The sequence below is a fragment of the Notolepis coatsorum genome, assembly GCF_963971535.1.
Source record: "Notolepis coatsorum genome assembly, chromosome: 5".
In the NCBI taxonomy this organism is placed as follows: domain Eukaryota; kingdom Metazoa; phylum Chordata; class Actinopteri; order Aulopiformes; family Paralepididae; genus Notolepis; species Notolepis coatsorum.
Window position 1 is genome coordinate 49,160,928 of NC_140169.1, and position 22,311 is coordinate 49,183,238.

The 22,311-nt window shown below is 46.2% G+C and overlaps 1 protein-coding gene across 1 annotated transcript in view; it reads right to left on the reverse strand.

The window, feature by feature from the left end:
* LOC311228171 (adhesion G-protein coupled receptor G6-like) overlaps positions 1–22,311 on the reverse strand; it is a gene marked incomplete at its 3' end in the record, with an annotated part of 178,466 nt that overhangs the window by 12,595 nt on the left and 143,560 nt on the right. Inside the window, exons 4-5 of the mRNA XM_084314082.1 lie at positions 3,494–3,633; positions 666–948 (exon numbers count right to left, since the gene is read on the reverse strand). Of these exons, the coding sequence (XP_084170208.1) occupies positions 666–948; positions 3,494–3,633 (423 nt within the window). The remainder of the gene's footprint in view (positions 1–665; positions 949–3,493; positions 3,634–22,311) is intronic.

Here is a 22,311-nt window from a genome sequence, read left to right on the forward strand (position 1 = left end):
AGCATATTTTAATAATAATATATATTTATATTATTATATATATAGTTATTGCCTGACACCACAGTTCGCCCTTTGCTTTTTATTAGCTTTTTAGTAGTGTATTCGTGTAGTTATTATTATTAGTATATTTGTGTTTTGTCGCGAATCTCAATGGCCTGTGGGAGACAGCCAAGACAGGCAGGCAGCTCCGGTGTCAGGTTACAAACAGAGTGGTAGATATGAATGCTGTGATTGGTTGTCTGAAAATGAGCTCAGCGCATCGCTCTGAAAAGTTAAGAAAGTTTAAACTTTCGGCCGCACAAAAAAGCTGAAAAAAGAAGCCGACTGCAGCGCACTTCCTATAGGCGGCGCATGCGGCCGCATACGCTCCCTCCCCGTTGGGATACATTGAAAAAAGACGCTTGCGGTCATACATATGAGGCAGGTGGACGCGAGCCCTAAGACTTCAGGCTATGGATTATTGGTGTTTTCCAGCTTATATAGCTATTTTTATTTTTGTTTTGGGGGGGGATATTGCAACCACTACAGAAAAATGTGAGTACACAAGTTCAAGTTCAAATCAAGTTCAGCCCTATAGTTACTCTATTTCATTAGCACTGAAGGCGATTTTTTCCTTTTTTGCATTAGTAGCCTTTAATGAGTGAATTAGTGAATTAGTGACTGACCTCCCAGCCGGAACTCGTCCCCCGGAGCCACGGAGCGCCCGCTGGTGGCGCCGCAGGTCTTGGCGCGGTAGTTGTCGTTGAAGTAGACGGCGGCGCGCCCCCCCCCCGCCGAGGTCCAGGTGACGCAGAAGGGCCGCATGGTGGCGGTGATGTCGCCGGAGCTGAACACGCTCTCCAGGGAGCAGCTCTGCCCGTCCACCAGCAGCAGCATGCCGTCCTTGTTGGCGCCGAGGGACAGCATCACGTCACCGTCGTCATCGTCGTAGGTGAAGATGAACTCTTTCTGTCGGGGGAGGGGGGGGGGGTCGAACGGCCATACTATTAGTTAAATGGTAAATGGCTGCATTTATATAACAGCTTTTATCCAACAGTTAGGGGTTAAGGGGTTATTTTATATATATTTTTTTATATAATATAGATAATATAGATGCCTAGTGAGTGAATGTACAGAATATGTTTTAAATAGGGATGTCCGATATTATCGGCCGATATTGGCATAAAAATGTGGAAAATATCGGTATCGGTTTAAAAAAAATATATATATATAATATTTATTTTTTTACATTTCTATAACCTTTATTTACCCAGGCAAGCAAGTAAGAACAAATTCTGATTTTATTTATTGTCAAAAGTATGCATAATGTTGTGTTAATTCCACAACAAGAGATATGTAATGTTAATTACCTGAAGTTATTCTGTTTTTTGGGGGGAAACCCTGCATATATCGGTATCGGTTGATATCGGTTGATATCGGTATCAGAAATTAAGAGTTGGACAATATCGGTATATCGGTATCGGTAAAAAAGCCAATATCGAACATCCCTAGTTTTAAACTGTTTTTATATTAGCTTTAATATCCTTCTATTTTTCTGTTTCTTTTCTGGCTTAAACATCTGGCCCAGGGACTACAGCTGAAAACTAGCAACCCTGCTAATGTTGGCATATTTACAGTTTTTAATTTCTATTCATTTATAGATATGCACCGTCCCTGATCAAATAAACTGAGTAAACTAAACTAAACTAAACTAAGTGTCTTTGCTCAAGGACACTTTGACACGCTGCCCAGGAGGAGAAGGGAATCGAACCGGGAACCTCAGGATTACCAGACGACTGCTGCTCTACCTCCTGAGCCACTGTCGCCTCCTGTTGAAGGATTTTGGGTAGAGAGTTTTCTAAGAAAATAAAAGCATTCATATGATTCTATAGGTCTAAGTTCTCCTGGGACTGTACACACACAGAGAGAGAGAGGGTGGGAGAACAGTCTATTCTGCATGGATTTGATCATAATTATACAGAGCCTCTCAATAGACCTATCTCAAACCCTGCCCCTTTTCTTGATCCTCCAATCACAACTGTCGCTTACCTCAGACAAACTTTGTTTGTCCGTGGTAAGCGACAGTTGTGATTGGAGGATCAAGAAAAGAGGGCAGGGTTTGAGATAGGTCCAGCAGCCCTTCTCTCCCAAGGTGGTTTTGGAAGAACTACAGACCATTGATACCAGTATTACAGACCATTGATACCAGTATTACAGACCATTGATACCAGTGTTACAGACCATTGATACCAGTATTACAGACCATTGATACCAGTATTACAGACCATTGATACCAGTATTACAGACCATTGATACCAGTGTTACAGACCATTGATACCAGTATTACAGACCATTGATACCAGTATTACAGACCATTGATACCAGTATTACAGACCATTGATACCAGTATTACAGACCATTGATACCAGTATTACAGACCATTGATACCAGTATTACAGACCATTGATACCAGTATTACAGACCATTGATACCAGTATTACAGACCATTGATACCAGTATTACTTGATACCAGTATTACAGACCATTGATACCAGTATTACAGACCATTGATACCAGTATTACAGACCATTGATACCAGTATTACAGACCATTGATACCAGTATTACAGACCATTGATACCAGGAAATCAACTGGAGAGGATAAGCTGGATGATTATTTTCCTGAAGTTAGCTGCACCATTAATTACACAACAAATAACATAATCATGTATAGTTCATATAGCATCTGGAAAATAGCTCCAGTTCTTCCATTACATAAGGTAATAAAACATCTGCTTTTAGCTTCTGTGCCGCGGAAACATGGAACGTTTTTGAGCGGCAGTTTTTCATGTCTGGTCATTGTTAGCATGGTGTTATTCACTGTCAAAGATGCAAAGAAAAATCATAATATTCATATTCTCCTTTGTTCCATCACAATTTAAGCAAGCCTAGTAACAGACACAATATTTCTGACACTGGGAATACATTCACTGCGGTCCATAGATGTCCCTAGATACAGAGAATTTTTTTTAACATGTTGAACGAGGGATAGTTAATGTCAAATGAGCCATAGTATTGTCTCCATAACTATAATATAGAATATAGATATAGCCCTGTAAACACTGTGACGCACAGTGAAAATCCCCATCTCTTACAGCGGTGGCCCATTGAGTACGAGGATGACTAAAACGGCTGGCGCTGAAAGTGTTAAGCAGCTGGTCTAAGCCTGCTGTTGTGTGTGTGTGTGTGTGTGTGTGTGTGTGTGTGTGTGTGTGTGTGTGTGTGTGTGTGTGTGTGTGTGTGTGTGTGTGTGTGTGTGTGCGCGCGTGCGCGCGTGCGTGCGTGCGCGTGCGTGCGTGCGTGCGTGCGTGCGTGCGTGTGTGCGTGCGTGTGTGCATGCGTGCGTGCGTGTGTGTGTGTGTGTGTGTGTGCGTGCGTGCGTGTGTGTGCGTGCGTGTGTGCGTGTGTGCGTGCGTGCGTGCATGCGTGCGTGTGTGTGTGTGTGTGTGGCAGACCTGATTGGTGCTCGCGCGGGCCAGCTCGAAGCAGACGGTCAGGTGATGTAGCGTTGGTATGGACACGGAGCTGGCGACCTTGGTGACCTTGCCCTCGCCCTCTGCTATGGTCAGCTTCTGGTTCCTCAGCGCCACGGCAACTAAGACCAGGATGGAGGAGAGGAAGTAAGGAAGCAAGGAAGGTAGGTAGGAAGGAAGAATGACAAGGAAGGAAAGAGGTGACTATAGTCTAATCACGTCACTGAATATCAAAACTCGTACCACCTACCCGCCTGTCTGTCATCGTCCTGAACCTGAGAGAGGAGGTCAGACTTTATGAAAAACAATGTTGGCATTTTGTCAGAAATGCTACTTCAAATGAATGGGATGCGAAATAATTTACCTCAAAATCGCACGTGTGATTTTGAGTCCCTCCAAAAGGTACTATTATTTATTACTATTAGTAAATTAATGTTGAGACAAATTGTTTCTGGAATACACAAACACAGGTGATGAGTCATGGGGCTCGGTGATCAAGATAGGCTTCTGAAAATCATTTAAAGTTTCAAGTTTGTTTTAATTTGTCACGTATAAGGTACATGTACATTACAGTGAAATACATTTGGCTTAAAGTGTATGAGATACTGCCAGTCTTAAGACCACTGAGTGCCTCCTCTCTAGTCTACAGATACTAGCTAACTGATACATGAGTATTTGTTAACAGCCAACTCGGTTTCGGTCAAATAAATACATTAAGGAAAGGTGTGCAACGTTATTTGGTAAGCTAACATTAAACAAGCTAGCACACGTAATGTTAACAAACTAACAAACTAGCCAAGCTGTAAACGCTAACCAACAGTCGACAATCAGAGAGTAACGTACATTTTGGGATTGTTAGCGTTAATTTGTTGGAATTGTTAACAGCAGCTTAATGTTACGATACGAGGCCAGAGCTGTGGCTATCATACGGGAACATCTATTTAACGAGCTGCTAGCTGAAAATACTTCTTCTTTCGCTAGCCGTGTCTGGCTTGTAAAGCAAACATCTTTGTGTGTGTGTGTGTGTGTGTGTGTGTGTGTGTGTGTGTGTGTGTGTGTGTGTGTGTGCGTGTGCGTGTGCGTGTGCGTGTGTGTGTGCTTGCTCTTCATTAGTCACTTCCGCCACACAGGAACCTTCGTGTGATTCCACAGGAAACCACAATTTCTGCACTTCTGCTCGGCCAGAACAGTCTTGCTTTCATATTGTACACCGACAACATATTTTGGATATTGGATATTGGATATTGGATATTACATATATATATATATATGTATATATAACACTCTATTGGATATTACAACAATCTGACAACTCTATCAGTGATCTTCAGCTCCCCGGCTGGGCAGCAGTGAATAACACCTCAGTGCGGACGGCTGCCCCCCCCCCCCCCTGTGATTATTATGATAATAATAATAATAATAATAATAATAATAATAATAATAATAATAATAATAATAATAATAATAATAATAATAATAATAATAATAATAATAATAATAATAATAATAATAATAATAATATATTTGATGGGCTGTAAGTGGCGCAGTGGGCAAGGTGCTCGCCACTAACGCAGGAGATGCTGGGTTCGAGCCCAGCTCTCGGCGTTGCTACCAGCTTGGCTGGTCGTTCATACTAATACAATTGGCAGTGTTAGGGGGTGGGAAAGCTGGTGGGTGGGGATTGGACGTTGTGGACAGCGACTCCTACATTATCTACAAACTATAACTTCACTCACACACCTCGACCTTCCAGGCGGGGTGGAGGCACTGGCCTCATGACATCTCCTTCATGGACTACAAACGTAACACCCCTCCCAGCACTGTCACTCTCCTCTTTTGAATATCATGCAGTATCTGTCTCTAATCCTTTCAATCTCACCATTGTTACACTCTACCGCCCTCCAGGTCCGCTCGATCACTTCACAGATGAGCTGGACATGCTTCTAAGCTCCTTACCGGAAGATGGTACCCCTCTCCTTCTATTGGGCGACTTCAACCTGCCTGACTCATCTCAGTCAGTCATAGTAGTCTCCCTCCTACAATCATTTGACCTGACTCCCACTGCCATGCCTCCCACCCACAAAGCAGGCAACTCCTTGGATCTCATATTTTCCCGTAACTCCAGCATCATTAACACCACGGTAACTCCCCTACATGTATCTGACCATTCCTTCATATCCTTCTCACTAACTCTCATGCTTAACCGAAAGGTCTTCACCCCAACTCAAACCGTCTCACTCAGACGCAACCTGCCCTCCCTATCCCCCTCCACCCTCTCCTCTGACATACTATCCACTCTACCTTTGAGTGACACCTTCTCTGCTCTCTCCACAGAGATGGCAACCTCCACCCTCCTCTCAGCCCTTGCAACCTCCTTCGACAAGCTCTGTCCCCTCGTTGAGAAACCTGCCCGCCGTTCCCCACCCAGTCCATGGCTGACAGATCCAGTGAGAGAACAAAGACAGGTCCTGAGAGCAGCTGAAAGGAAGTATAGAAAGTCACGCCTCACTGCTGACATCGACACATATCACAACCTCTTGTTAACATTCTCCAAAACCATTACTAATGCCAAAGCTTCTTTCTTTCACCATAGGATCGAGGCCTCTGCCAAGAATCTTCGCAAACTGCATGCTACCATGTCCTCCCTCCTCACTCCCCCCCACCCCCCCCCCTCCCTCATCTTTCTCTGCCGAAGACTTTGCGATCTTCTTTGAGGAAAAAGTGGAGAACATCCGCAGCTCCTTCTCCCAACCCCCACCCATTCCAAATGCTGAATCGAGAACCTCATCCTTCACTCTGTCATCTTTCTCTCCCATTACAGAAGCCGAGACCCTGACACTGGTAACGTCGAACCGTCCGACTACATGCCAGCTGGACCGGCTACCTTCCCCACTCCTCCAGTCCATAGCACCAGACATCCTCCCATTCCTAACTGCAACCATCAACTCCTCACTCAACTCGGGGGTGGTCCCCACCTCCCTAAAACAAGCCAGAGTCACGCCCCTCATAAAAAAACCATCCCTGAACCCTACCGTCATAGGCAACTACCGTCCTGTCTCTCTTCTCTCCTTCCTTTCTAAAACACTTGAACGTGCTGTATCCAACCAACTTACTGCTTATCTCTTACAGAATGACCTCCTAGACCCTAATCAGTCAGGCTTCAGGACTGGTCACTCCACAGAGACAGCCCTCATTGCGGTCACAGAGGCACTTCACTTAGCAAAAGCGAAAGGCCTCTCCTCTGTCCTGATTCTCCTAGATCTATCTGCAGCCTTCGACACAGTCAACCACCAGATCCTCCTCGCGGCCCTCGCAGGAATGGGAGTGGCTGGCTCTGCGCTGACATGGTTGTCATCATACCTCAATGACCGCTCCTACCAAGTGTCATGGAGAGGGACCCTGTCGGCCACCCGCCCCCTGCGGACGGGTGTCCCCCAGGGCTCGGTTTTAGGACCCCTTCTCTTCTCCCTCTACACTAAATCACTGGGTAACATTATCACGTCTCATGGCTTCTCCTACCACTGTTATGCCGACGATACTCAACTCTTCCTCTCCTTCCCTCCCTCAGATATCCACGTCTCTGAGCGGATCTCGGCCTGTCTGTCCGACATCTCCGCCTGGATGACGACCAACCACCTCAAACTGAACCTAAGCAAAACAGAATTGCTCCACCTGCCGGCCAAATCCTCCCCCCTGACCGACCTTTCCATCACAGTCGAGAATGCAGCTGTGACCGCGTCCCCGACCGCCAAGAACCTTGGTGTTGTCCTCGACGACCAGTTGAACTTCTCTGCTCACATCGCAGCGACAACCAGAACCTGCCGATTCCTCCTGAGCAACGTCAGAAGGATACGCCCCTTCCTGACAAAAGAAGCCACCCAACTCCTCATCCAATCAACAGTCATCTCCCGCCTCGACTACTGCAACGCACTGCTCGCTGGCCTCCCGGCCACTGCCACTAAGCCTCTTCAACTCATTCAGAACGCAGCGGCCCGCCTGATCTCAAACCTACCGAAGTCGGCCCATGTCACCCCACTTTTTAGGGACCTGCACTGGCTCCCCATTGCTGCACGAATCCGCTTCAAGGCCCTTGACCTAGCATACCGTGCGGCAAAGGGATCTGCTCCCGCCTACCTCCGGTCAATGGTCTCTAACTACACACCCTCAAGACCCCTACGCTCTGCATCTTCTGGCCGCCTCAGACCTACTCCTATCCAAGCTCCGGGAGGGTCATCAAAGAGAAGTCGCCTATTCTCAGTCCTTGCCCCACAATGGTGGAATGAACTACCCACCCCAGTTAGGACAGCCGAAACACGTCCAATCTTTCGCCGTCGACTAAAGACTCACTTCTCCAACCATTATCTGAATTAAAAAAAAAAAAAAAAAAAAAATCTAACCCTAACTAACCATACTGTCATGCACTTGTCCTAATAAACTAACCTACACTGTAGCACTCAACACTTTGAACATTGTTACTCAGCTGATAGAGTTGTGCTCTTCCTGATGGCTTGTCGTACAGAACTTGTAAGTCGCTTTGGATAAAAGCGTCAGCTAAATGACTAAATGTAAATGAAAATGTAAATGTCCTACAGGTTGGTTGGTGCGCCTGTACAGCAGAATCAGGAAGTATCGGGGGCAGCGTGAGCCTCCCACGCGTTACTCCTCGACACAGAGATCGCGCTGTGCAGGTGAAAAGATGCGACTGCTGCCTCCTCGTGTACCGGAGGGGACACGTGATGCAAGGCTTCTATCCTCACTGCAGCTGACCAGTGGGAGGCATAGTCTAATGTAGCAGAGTGAAGTGGTTATGCTAGTATCATGGACAGAAACTGGTATCTTTTATCTTAAATATGTGTTTCAAAACAGAAACACTCTTATTTTGAAGGAACAAAAGTGGATCAACCTGCACCGAGTCCATTCTAGGTTTTGGAGGGGTGTCTGGTTTACTACTGTATATTAATTCCCTCACATTGAGTTACCAATTCCACAAACGAAATACCGTTTGGGTCCTTTATAATGGGTTTAGAGAAGATAAGATATCTTTCCATTGAACAATTGTTGTATTGTAAATACGTTCAACTAATGTGCAAAATGGTTTCGCCGGGTTGTTGACGAGCGACACGCTGACGGAAGTGCTCGTTCTCTTTGAGTATGGCAGAGTACGAGAGCAGAGGTACGAGCGTTTGTTTATCTAATATGGGATTTAAATGCTTTGTATAACTTGTTTTGCTATTGAAATACCTTGTTGTGCAATGACATTAATTCACCTGTGTAAAACAGCAACAGTACGTTCGTGTACTAAACTCGGCATTCTGTGTGGCAAATATCAGTACACGCTGATAAATGGACAATAACGCCGTCGTGTCTTACGGGCTGTGCTGTTGTGTTTAACAGGTATGAACCGCTGTTTTTGTATTTATTTTGGTTTTATTAATGTGTACACACTGCTTTTATTTCATATTGTTTCCTATGTTGTTACTGAAGCTACTTTGCACGGAGCTAAATGTATTTACTGGCTGTAACTGTAGACGGCGCGCCGTGTTGAATGTACGCGCGCCGCGCTCTCTTTGAGTATGGCAGAGTACGAGAGCAGAGGTGGAGTACACGCTGATAAATGGACAATAACGCCGTTGTGTCTTACGGGCTGTGCTGTTGTGTTTAACAGGCAATAAACATCACCAAATGGGTACCATTGTCTGCGTGTCTACGTCCACCTCACACCAGACACAACGCAGAATCCATCACGCTACAACTGGTGCCGAGACAACCGGATCAATGGGTCAGCAGAGGCCGACCACCGGTGTAGCTGGGGAGACGTGGAGGCTTCAGGTGCGGCCTAGACGCGTGGTGCTGCTGGCGCGACCTAGCCACGGGGACGCTGCATTCGCCGCCGAGTCCTGAGGTCTGTTCCTGAGGGGGCTGGAGAGCACTGAATCCTTTAAAAAAGTCTCTAATCAAGTTTATTTATTTCAAGTGTGTTACCCAGAACACACTGAAGAGTAAGAAAGGTGAAAGCACCATTTGAAGATTGAAAATGACTTTGAATGAAGGAAACACTCCTACAAGGGACTTGAATGTGGGGAGAGGGAGAGGGGTTCTCGACTACACACCGGTTATGCAGTCGACCCCGGGGAGTCAAAATGGTTCAGCCTCCTCTAGCCCTGAAAGGAGGAGGATAGAGGGTCACGTAGAGGGAACTGCCCAACAGTTACTTTTCACGCCGGTTGTCCCCTCAACTAGTGAAATCAACAACACTAGTGCTGAGACATCCCCCAGTCAAATGGCCAATTTGATAAGATCCATTGGGTCCGAAATAGGGGAAGCTATTAGAGTGACGTTAATGCAGAACACAATTACGGGGATTTCACCTGTTTTAGCTTCTCAAAATCTCCGACAGACGTTTCAACCTGACCAATGTGGGAATACTGTGATTGATGCATCCAAAATGAATCTCGTGTTACGTTCAGATGCAAATGCCCCACCCTATTTTAGAGGTGATAGCACAGATAAGTACTCTGTTTTTGAGTGGGAGGAACTCATGAGGACGTATCTCAGAAAGAAAAATAACTGTACTGGAGCTGAACAAGTTGAAGAGGTTATGAACAAGCTAATGGGGAGGGCCCGGGACGTTACCAAAGTATGGCTGCGTAGCAACTCAACTGACAGTGAAGTGGGTGTTATCTTTAGCATTTTGAGACAACATTTTGGTGATATTATTCATTCAGAACTTCCATTAGCTGACTTTTATGCAGTCAAACCATATGCAAGCGAGAATCCTCTTGACTATTGGATTAGGCTTAACAAAGCAGCAGAAGCCACAGAGCAGTGTCTTCTTAGCACGGGGGAATCCCAGACTAGCCTGAGCAAGCATCTAGTTCTCATGTTCATCCGTCACTGCCCCGATAAGGAGCTGTCCTTAGTGTTCAAAAGTAAGCCATCTCGTGAGTGGACAGCAGGTGAGGTGCAGGGACATTTGGATGAATACTTGAGAGAACATAGAGCGAGTCGAGGTCGGTTGACACAACAAGTGGTCGCCATTGAGTCATCACAGGAGAGGGTGGTTGTTAATCACGAACAAAGCGCGCCCCCAGTGGCTGTCAGTAGCCCAGAGCTAGAGCAGCTGACGCCTGTAGCTGAGAATAACACAATGGAGAGGGTGCTGAGAGTGTTAGAAATGGCGTTAGGCAACAACACTCAGTCGGTACAAAATGGTCCTTACGTACCAAATGGTCCTCATGTACAAAATGGCCCCCGGAGACAGTTCCCCAGACCTTCTCAACAATGTCAGGTTTGTGGCAGTTCGGAGCACGATACTAGGACGCATTGTAGGACGGACAGGCTGTGTTTCAAGTGTCTGAGTCCAGGGCATATTGGTATCTACTGTGGGCAGACCACTCCTAGACAGCCCCCTGGTCAGAGACAGGCTGGTCCTTCTCAGGAAAACTAGCCGGCCCTCGTTCAAAGGAGGACAATGTGGGCCCCTATGGTTTTTCCTCCAATGGCAATGATGATATCCAGTCTGTATATACGTCTGTTTGTGAAGCAGCACCCAAGGACAAGACAGTAATTATGCAGAATGTGACCAGAACATCCCAAAGTGACAGTTTATTTTTCACCACTGTATTGACGGGAGACAAGGTTGAGTTACAGGGGATGTTAGATAGTGGATCCATGGCTACGTCTCTGCGCGCTGATGTGGTTCCTCGGCTGAGGGAGGCAGGGGTAGTGACGGGTGATCTAATCTCGACTACCAATGTTGTTCTTGTAGGGTGTGGTGGGAAACAAACTAGCCCGGTGGGAACGTGTGAGCTGAAACTTAAGCTTTACGGGTTTGAATACATAGTACCAGTATTGATAGTGGAGGGTCAGGTAGATGAGCTCATTATAGGCACCAATGTAATGAAGCCCTTAATTAGACAATTCAAATCCACGGGAGCCTACTGGCGCATATTGGGAAAAGCTGAGTCACCATGTCCGGACGAAAACAGTCAGTTTATCAGGTTCATGGCCAATCTTGAGAGATGGAGGGGGGAGGAAATTCCTGACAAAGTGGGAACAGTCAAGTTGAAACAGGCCGTAACTCTTGAGCCGATGAGTGAGCATGTAGTGTGGGGTCGTCTCCCACCCAAGACAAAACTGTCTATGGGAAGTACGGTTATTGTTGAGCCCAGCGCCGCTCGTTGTGTACACCGTAACATACTAGTTGGCAGGGTAGTTACACCTCTCTGGGGGGATGGGTGGCTTCCTGTCAAGATTATAAACCCGACTAACAAGGCTATCACCTTGAGAAGAAATGCAAAAGTGGCTGACGTATATCCATGCATTGCATTAGAAGATGTTGACAATGATACGGACACGTCAGTACACCAGAATGCCGGTAGAGTGAGTAGTGACAGCTCTCTCGGCAGTCTGACAGCTAGGAGTTGTGATAGCAACAATGTAGCTAGGGGGAACGATAGACTGGCTAGTCTAGGGCTCCAGAACCTGTCAGTTGATGACTGTCAGGTTTCACCAGTCTGGAAAGATAGACTGACTGATCTGATTGAGAACTATGAAGATGTGTTTTCTAGACACCGGTTGGATTGTGGGGAGGCTGGTGGCTTCTGTCACCGTATCCGACTGACAGACGATCGGCCCTTTCGGTTACCCTACCGGAGGCTCTCCCCCGCCCATTACCAAAAGTTGAGAGAGACTCTGAACGAGATGGAGGACAGGGAGATAATTAGGAAGTCGAGTAGCGAGTATGCATCTCCCCTTGTTCTCTGTTGGAAAAAGAATGGGGAATTGAGACTGTGCACAGATTTCAGGTGGTTAAACGCTCGTACTGTGAAAGATGCACATCCATTACCCCATCAAGCAGATGTACTTGCAGCGCTGGGAGGTAATGCCTTTTTCAGTTCCATGGATTTGACATCCGGGTATTACAATGTCCCACTGCATGAGGATGATAAGAAATACACTGCGTTTTCCTCTCCTCTCGGTTTACATGAATATAACCGTATGCCCCAGGGGCTGTGTAACAGTCCAGCTACGTTCATGAGAATGATGCTCACAATCTTTGGTGATCAGAACTCGCTGAGTCTTCTTTGTTACTTAGATGACCTTCTGGTTTTTGGCAAGTCGGAGGAAGAGAGCTTGCAGAGGCTGGAGATGGTATTCCAGCGTTTACGAGAACACAACCTGAAGTTGTCTCCATCTAAGTGTCAGTTTCTGAGAAAGTCACTGAAGTTTTTGGGACACATTGTTTCTCGGGAGGGGATAGCCACAGACCCCGATAAGGTGCAGGCGATAGTGGGTGTGACGGAGAGCGATATTATGGAGTCGGATGGGGTCACCCCGTCTGCCAATAAGATCCGGTCATTTTTAGGAATGATGGTGTATTATCAGCATTACATTGAGAACTGCTCTGTAGTTGCAAGACCACTGTTTCAGTTGACCACGGGTGTGAAGAAGCCACGGAGAGGCAAAGTAAAAAGCAAGAGAGCTGCCCCCCTTCGTAGGCTTAGTGCAGCAGACTGGACTGTGGAGTGTAGGGAGGCCTTTGAGGCGTTAAAAGCCGCATTGGTGGGACAAACTCTGTTGGCTCACCCTGACTTTTCTCAGCCATTTTTATTGTCTGTAGATGCATCCACTAGTGGACTGGGAGCTGTGCTTTCACAAGTGCAGGAAGGGTGTAGCACAGCCAGGCCCATAGCTTTTGCTAGTAAATCTTTGAATCATGCTCAGTCTAAATATCCCGCTCATAGGCTTGAGTTTCTCGCCATGAAATGGGCTATACACGACAAGTTTAGCCATTGGCTGCGAGGACATAAATTTACAGTGTGGACAGACAATAATCCCCTTAAGTACATCCTCACAAAGCCAAAACTCGATGCATGCGAGCAGAGATGGGTGGCTAAGCTGGCACCTTTTGATTTTGACATCCAGTACATCCCTGGGCCTAAGAATACAGTAGCTGATGCACTGAGCAGGGAGCCGTTTGCTAAACCTAGAGTGATGCACAGGCTGACAAGGACCTCGTATGATGTCTTGTTGAGGGAGGCTAGAGGTTTAGAAGTGGATGACGTGCAGAACATGTTCCGTCTTACCTGTGAGGAACCAGAGGTGAGGAGGAAGGGTCTAGGACTGTCAACTCAGAGTTCCTTTAAGGCCAGTGGTGAGGTGGGTAGTGACAGTGGGAGCATATCTCGTGAAGAGGTATCTGCTGTACTCCACACACATCGCTGTTGGGAGGATGGCGCAGCTATGAGAGCAGTCTCTCACGTGCAGCAGTTAGAGAGGTTGGTGTCCATGGGACAGAGCCCATTGCCTGTCCTCACTCATGAGGAATTGTACGACAAACAGTGCCAGGACCCTGTTACTGGTAGAGTCAAATTCTTTGTAGATAGAGGCCGCCGCCCATCTCGAAGAGAGAGAGTTCATGAGTTGAAAGAAACAAACCGCACATTGAGACAGTGGGGAAAACTCACAACAAAATTGGGAGTGTTGTACCGTGTTTCAAAACACGTTGTGAGTGGGAAGAAGGTCTTTCAATACGTTGTACCGAGCGCTCTGAGAGGACAGGTGCTAAAAGGGGTACATGACGAGGCTGGGCACCAGGGTCAGCAGCGCACATTGTGGCTCACTAGACAACGTTTCTATTGGGACTCCATGGACAAGGATGTCAAAGAATATGTGAGTCATTGTAAGAGATGTGTACTGAGCAAAGCACCTGAGCCGGAGGCTAAGGCTCCGCTGGTATCTATAGTCACCACTGCACCACTGGAGTTGGTGTGTATTGACTTTTGGTCGGCTGAGGATGCCAATAATAAGTCCATTGATGTGCTTGTTATAACTGACCATTTTACCAAACTAGCGTGTGCTTATCCGTGTCCCAATCAAACTGCAAAGACGGTGGCCAGAGTGCTCTGGAATAACTTTTTTTCTGTTTATGGTTTTGCAGCCTGCATTCATAGCGACAGAGGAGCTAATTTTGAGAGTGCACTCATAGCAGAAATGCTTCAGATGGCAGGGGTTGAAAAATCCCATACCACGCCATACCATCCTATGGGAAATGGACAAGTAGAACGTCTAAACCGCACTTTAGGTAGTATGATCCGTGCTTTGCCACCTCGTTCCAAGGTGAAATGGCCTCAGATGTTGAACACTCTGACGTTTGCTTATAATTGCACAGTGCATGAGACCACGGGGGTCCCACCCTTCTTTTTGATGTTTGGCCGCACTCCAAGATTACCTGTCGATGTCATGTTTCAGAGTGTCCTTTTAGATGGGGATACGGTGGATGTGGATAAGTATGTCCAGTCACTGGGAAAGGATCTAAGGGAAGCGATGGCACTTGCTCAAAAGCATGCGGAGAAGCAACAGACCAGGCAAGCTGAGGTGTATAACAGACAGTTAAAGGGACATGCAGTAGAGAAGGGGGATCGGGTCTTACTGGCAAATAAGGGGGAGCGGGGCAAGAAAAAGCTAGCTGACCGCTGGGAGAGTGCCGTCTATACTGTAGTGTGTAAAAACAGTGGGCTGAATGTATACAGTATCCGTCATCCTGTCACAGGGAGGATTAAGACTGTTCATAGGAACTTGATTATGCCCGTCAATTTCCTGCCTCTGCCGTCATGGGATGAGCCAGAGATTGAGGCGTCTATTCCTGGCACTGTTCCGAGTGAGGAAATGACAGATGATTCTGATCAGGATGAGCTGAGAACTGCCCGGTGGGTTGCTCATCTTCCTGAGTCCAGTGTGGAGAGGGTAGTAGATACCACGACAGGGATGGGTGTATCAGAGCCAGCAGAGGAGCAGGTGGGGAGCATGAATAGTGATCAACATCATAATATTGCACTTGAGTCACATAGTGGTGAGGAGCAGGAGTGTAAACTGAAGAAACCACGCCACTTTTGGGAGGAGGGACCAGATGCAGATGTTGAATCAGAGGAGTCATACTCTGTAATTGTTTATCAGGATAGTGATCAGTCGTCAGACACGACAACTGTGGAATCATTTACTGGAGACATAATTGCTTCGGAGGAGGCCCCTTGTAATGCATCTTTATTGGTACCAGTGAGTGAACCTGAATCGGCCATTGTCGATGTCACACCAAGTGTAGTTGAGCCACCTCAAGGGGTTTACACTAGGCGGGGGAGACTAATCAGGCCAGTTAACAGGCTCATTCAGACGATGGCAGTACAAGTCAGGGCTCTGCTGTCATCCTAGAAGATGATAAAAAAAAAATTCTTTTGTGTAATTATTTTTATTACTGGAATTTTTTTCTTCTTTTCTTTCATTGATTTTGCTGTTTGATTTTCTTTGAGTCATACTGGTAGTTACGGTTGTCTATTGCACTAGACATGATTTGGTAATTTTGGTGTATTCCATGGTATAAATATGTACATGGCATGTTTTTTTGCCTGTGGTTGGATAAGGGATTAGCTACCCTTTATTTTTCCTGATCCTTTATCGGATAGCTTTTGAGCTGGTCGACCTATTTTCTAGGTCTGGAATGAAGGGAATACATTGAGTTACAGGTGACACGTTGACTTGTTGTAATTTTTTTATTTTATTTTCTGTTTCTTTGGTTTATACTTACGCTGTTGAGCTGATTGAAGGGAACACTGTCCATGATCTGGCATAAGTCAGTGGGGGAGTATGTAGCAGAGTGAAGTGGTTATGCTAGTATCATGGACAGAAACTGGTATCTTTTATCTTAAATATGTGTTTCAAAACAGAAACACTCTTATTTTGAAGGAACAAAAGTGGATCAACCTGCACCGAGTCCATTCTAGGTTTTGGAGGGGTGTCTGGTTTACTACTGTATATTAATTCCCTCACATTGAGTTACCAATTCCACAAACGAAATACCGTTTGGGTCCTTTATAATGGGTTTAGAGAAGATAAGATATCTTTCCATTGAATAATTGTTGTATTGTAAATACGTTCAACTAATGTGCAAAATGGTTTCGCCGGGTTGTTGACGAGCGACACGCTGACGGAAGTGCTCGTTCTCTTTGAGTATGGCAGAGTACGAGAGCAGAGGTACGAGCGTTTGTTTATCTAATATGGGATTTAAATGCTTTGTATAACTTGTTTTGCTATTGAAATACCTTGTTGTGCAATGACATTAATTCACCTGTGTAAAACAGCAACAGTACGTTCGTGTACTAAACTCGGCATTCTGTGTGGCAAATATCAGGTGGAGTACACGCTGATAAATGGACAATAACGCCGTCGTGTCTTACGGGCTGTGCTGTTGTGTTTAACAGGTATGAACCGCTGTTTTTGTATTTATTTTGGTTTTATTAATGTGTACACACTGCTTTTATTTCATATTGTTTCCTATGTTGTTAGTTACTGAAGCTACTTTGCACGGAGCTAAATGTATTTACTGGCTGTAACTGTAGACGGCGCGCCGTGTTGAATGTACGCGCGCCGCGCTCTCTTTGAGTATGGCAGAGTACGAGAGCAGAGGTGGAGTACACGCTGATAAATGGACAATAATGCCGTCGTGTCTTACGGGCTGTGCTGTTGTGTTTAACAGGCAATAAACATCACCAAATGGGTACCATTGTCTGCGTGTCTACGTCCACCTCACACCAGACACAACGCAGAATCCATCACGCTACACTAACAACGTTCGAGACAGGGGAGGGTAGAATTGGAAAATACGAAATTGGGATGGGAGAAAAAATTATTGAAAATGGGGAGAAAAAGTAGATAAAAAAAATTATTATATATTTGATTTGCAAGGGCGCTTTATATTTCTGGAACAAATCTCACTACAGTGTAGAAGAACATAAAAACTAGCAAGAGAGTGAAAAATTACTTAAAATAAGTAGGACTAAAACTAGTAAGTAACAGGGGGCCCAAAAAGTGGCCATTTTAGTTTTAGTTTTTGAGGACTGCATACTTTTTTTGCAAACCAAAATACTATACTTCATACTTATAGCATAAGCCTGGTCTCTTTTGAAAGATAACATTCTGAAGTTTCTGATACAATAAAGAAAGTCAATCACTTTTAGTGCTAATGAAATAGAGTAACATTCTGTTACTCACGTTTTTCTGTAGTAGTTGCAATATCCAAATATAGTATTTCCAAAAAAATTCAAAAAGTCTTATGTAGTACATGTCCAAATTTAATAAAAATCTGTTCAGAAATGAGTGATTAGGAGCGATACAAGAATTCAATACAATAATAATAAAAAAAAAAGTTTTTTCTCTTCCTGTTTTCGCTCGTGACTTTTCACCTAGATCCCTGATGCATCATTGGAAAGCCACTCTCATTGGCTACGACCCTGTCCAATAATTTTCGAGATCGCCAAATGATTGACGGAGCTAGAGCCCTGGGAGTCGCGGGTGGTAATAATAATAAAAAAAAAAGTCTGCCGTGTACTTATCGGCATGTAACTCGAGAACCGCTGGGCGGATTTTGTCGCCTCAAAGGGCAATCGATAGGTAACAAATAGGGCTTTAATTCTACAGTATATATCAATTGTATTAAGAACAATTCACACCTGAGCCGCTAGAGGTCGACAAAGTGGCACATTGTGCCGGTGGGCAAATCGGGCCAGGCCGTTGTACGTTAAGAGGTTAAAAAGATGTGTTTTGAGGCCCATCCACGGTCTGTGGTGCTCTCAGATGTGCCTCACAGTCTGTGGTGCTCTCAGATGGTCCTCACAGTCTGTGGTGCTCTCAGATGGTCCTCCACAGACTTCCCTTAAATGCCCCGATTAGACGCAATCTTCATCCCCTTGTACTCTGTGTATTTTTACTTGACAAAAACGTTTTAAAATATTTTCTAAAATCATGTTGTGTTTTCTGCTTGATGTTGTTATGTGGATCATATAATCCATGTACCGTTTTTGTCCATGTGGAGTAGGCCAGGGTGGGTGTCTTAGTCTAGTGGTGAGAGCTGTGTTTGTATCAGGGTGGGTGTCTTAGTCTAGTGGTGAGAGATGTGTTTGTATCAGGGTGGGTGTCTTAGTCTAGTGGTGAGAGCTATGTTTGTATCAGGGTGGGTGTCTTAGTCTAGTGGTGAGAGCTGTGTTTGTATCAGGGTGGGTGTCTTAGTCTAGTGGTGAGAGCTGTGTTTGTATCAGGGTGGGTGTCTTAGTCTAGTGGTGAGAGCTGTGTTTGTATCAGGGTGGGTGTCTTAGTCTAGTGGTGAGAGCTGTGTTTGTATCAGGGTGGGTGGGTGTCTTAGTCTAGTGGTGAGAGCTGTGTTTGTATCAGGGTGGGTGTCTTAGACTAGTGGTGAGAGCTGTGTTTGTATCAGGGTGGGTGTCTTAGTCTAGTGGTGAGAGCTGTGTTTGTATCACGGTGGGTGTCTTAGTCTAGTGGTGAGAGCTGTGTTTGTATCAGGGTGGGTGTCTTAGTCTAGTGGTGAGAGCTGTGTTTGTATCAGGGTGGGTGTCTTAGTCTAATGGTGAGAGCTGTGTTTGTATCAGGGTGGGTGTCTTAGTCTAGTGGTGAGAGCTGTGTTTGTATCAGGGTGGGTGTCTTAGTCTAATGGTGAGAGCTGTGTTTGTATCAGGGTGGGTGTCTTAGTCTAGTGGTGAGAGCTGTGTTTGTATCAGGGTGGGTGTCTTAGTCTAGTGGTGAGAGCTGTGTTTGTATCAGGGTGGGTGGGTGTCTTAGTCTAGTGGTGAGAGCTGTGTTTGTATCAGGGTGGGTGTCTTAGTCTAGTGGTGAGAGCTGTTTGTATCAGGGTGGGTGTCTTAGTCTAGTGGTGAGAGCTGTGTTTGTATCAGGGTGGGTGTCTTAGTCTAGTGGAGAGAGCTGTGTTTGTATCAGGGTGGGTGTCTTGGTCTAGTGGTGAGAGCTGTGCTTGTATCAGGGTGGGTGTCTTAGTCTAGTGGTGGGAGCTGTGTTTGTATCAGGGTGGGTGTCTTAGTCTAGTGGTGAGAGCTGTTTGTATCAGGGTGGGTGTCTTAGTCTAGTGGTGAGAGCTGTGTTTGTATCAGGGTGGGTGTCTTAGTCTAGTGGTGAGAGCTGTGTTTGTATCAGGGTGGGTGTCTTAGTCTAGTGGTGAGAGCTGTGTATGTATCAGGGTGGGTGGGTGTCTTAGTCTAGTGGTGAGAGCTGTGTTTGTATCAGGGTGGGTGGGTGTCTTAGTCTAGTGGTGAGAGCTGTGTTTGTATCAGGGCGGGTGTCTTAGTCTAGTGGTGAGAGCTGTGTTTGTATCAGGGTGGGTGGCTGTCTTAGTCTAGTGGTGAGAGCTGTGTTTGTATCAGGGTGGGTGTCTTAGTCTAGTGGTGAGAGCTGTGTTTGTATCAGGGTGGGTGTCTTAATCTAGTGGAGAGAGCTGTGTTTGTATCAGGGTGGGTGTCTTAGTCTAGTGGTGAGAGCTGTGTTTGTATCAGGGTGGGTGTCTTAAGTCTAGTGGTGAGAGCTGTGTTTGTATCAGGGTGGGTGTCTTAGTCTAGTGGTGAGAGCTATGTTTGTATCAGGGTGGGTGTCTTAGTCTAGTGGTGAGAGCTGTGTTTGTATCAGGGTGGGTGTCTTGGTCTAGTGGTGAGAGCTGTGTTTGTATCAGGGTGGGTGTCTTAGTCTAGTGGTGAGAGCTGTGTTTCTATCAGGGTGGGTGTCTTGGTCTAGTGGTGAGAGCTGTGTTTGTATCAGGGTGGGTGTCTTAGTCTAGTGGTGAGAGCTGTGTTTGTATCAGGGTGGGTGTCTTAGTCTAGTGGTGAGAGCTGTGTTTGTATCAGGGTGGGTGTCTTAGTCTAGTGGTGAGAGCTGTGTATGTATCAGGGTGGGTGGGTGTCTTAGTCTAGTGGTGAGAGCTGTGTTTGTATCAGGGTGGGTGGGTGTCTTAGTCTAGTGGTGAGAGCTGTGTTTGTATCAGGGCGGGTGTCTTAGTCTAGTGGTGAGAGCTGTGTTTGTATCAGGGTGGGTGGGTGTCTTAGTCTAGTGGTGAGAGCTGTGTTTGTATCAGGGTGGGTGTCTTAGTCTAGTGGTGAGAGCTGTGTTTGTATCAGGGTGGGTGTCTTAATCTAGTGGAGAGAGCTGTGTTTGTATCAGGGTGGGTGTCTTAGTCTAGTGGTGAGAGCTGTGTTTGTATCAGGGTGGGTGTCTTAAGTCTAGTGGTGAGAGCTGTGTTTGTATCAGGGTGGGTGTCTTAGTCTAGTGGTGAGAGCTATGTTTGTATCAGGGTGGGTGTCTTAGTCTAGTGGTGAGAGCTGTGTTTGTATCAGGGTGGGTGTCTTGGTCTAGTGGTGAGAGCTGTGTTTGTATCAGGGTGGGTGTCTTAGTCTAGTGGTGAGAGCTGTGTTTCTATCAGGGTGGGTGTCTTGGTCTAGTGGTGAGAGCTGTGTTTGTATCAGGGTGGGTGTCTTAGTCTAGTGGTGAGAGCTGTGTTTGTATCAGGGTGGGTGTCTTGGTCTAGTGGTGAGAGCTGTGTTTGTATCAGGGTGGGTGTCTTGGTCTAGTGGTGAGAGCTGTGCTTGTATCAGGGTGGGTGTCTTAGTCTAGTGGTGGGAGCTGTGTTTGTATCAGGGTGGGTGTCTTAGTCTAGTGGTGAGAGCTGTTTGTATCAGGGTGGGTGTCTTAGTCTAGTGGTGAGAGCTGTGTTTGTATCAGGGTGGGTGTCTTAGTCTAGTGGTGAGAGCTGTGTTTGTATCAGGGTGGGTGTCTTAGTCTAGTGGTGAGAGCTGTGTATGTATCAGGGTGGGTGGGTGTCTTAGTCTAGTGGTGAGAGCTGTGTTTGTATCAGGGTGGGTGGGTGTCTTAGTCTAGTGGTGAGAGCTGTGTTTGTATCAGGGCGGGTGTCTTAGTCTAGTGGTGAGAGCTGTGTTTGTATCAGGGTGGGTGGCTGTCTTAGTCTAGTGGTGAGAGCTGTGTTTGTATCAGGGTGGGTGTCTTAGTCTAGTGGTGAGAGCTGTGTTTGTATCAGGGTGGGTGTCTTAATCTAGTGGAGAGAGCTGTGTTTGTATCAGGGTGGGTGTCTTAGTCTAGTGGTGAGAGCTGTGTTTGTATCAGGGTGGGTGTCTTAAGTCTAGTGGTGAGAGCTGTGTTTGTATCAGGGTGGGTGTCTTAGTCTAGTGGTGAGCGCTATGTTTGTATCAGGGTGGGTGTCTTAGTCTAGTGGTGAGAGCTGTGTTTGTATCAGGGTGGGTGTCTTGGTCTAGTGGTGAGAGCTGTGTTTGTATCAGGGTGGGTGTCTTAGTCTAGTGGTGAGAGCTGTGTTTCTATCAGGGTGGGTGTCTTGGTCTAGTGGTGAGAGCTGTGTTTGTATCAGGGTGGGTGTCTTAGTCTAGTGGTGAGAGCTGTGTTTGTATCAGGGTGGGTGTCTTAGTCTAGTGGTGAGAGCTGTGTTTGTATCAGGGTGGGTGTCTTAGTCTAGTGGTGAGAGCTGTGTATGTATCAGGGTGGGTGGGTGTCTTAGTCTAGTGGTGAGAGCTGTGTTTGTATCAGGGTGGGTGGGTGTCTTAGTCTAGTGGTGAGAGCTGTGTTTGTATCAGGGCGGGTTTCTTAGTCTAGTGGTGAGAGCTGTGTTTGTATCAGGGTGGGTGGGTGTCTTAGTCTAGTGGTGAGAGCTGTGTTTGTATCAGGGTGGGTGTCTTAGTCTAGTGGTGAGAGCTGTGTTTGTATCAGGGTGGGTGTCTTAATCTAGTGGAGAGAGCTGTGTTTGTATCAGGGTGGGTGTCTTAGTCTAGTGGTGAGAGCTGTGTTTGTATCAGGGTGGGTGTCTTAAGTCTAGTGGTGAGAGCTGTGTTTGTATCAGGGTGGGTGTCTTAGTCTAGTGGTGAGAGCTATGTTTGTATCAGGGTGGGTGTCTTAGTCTAGTGGTGAGAGCTGTGTTTGTATCAGGG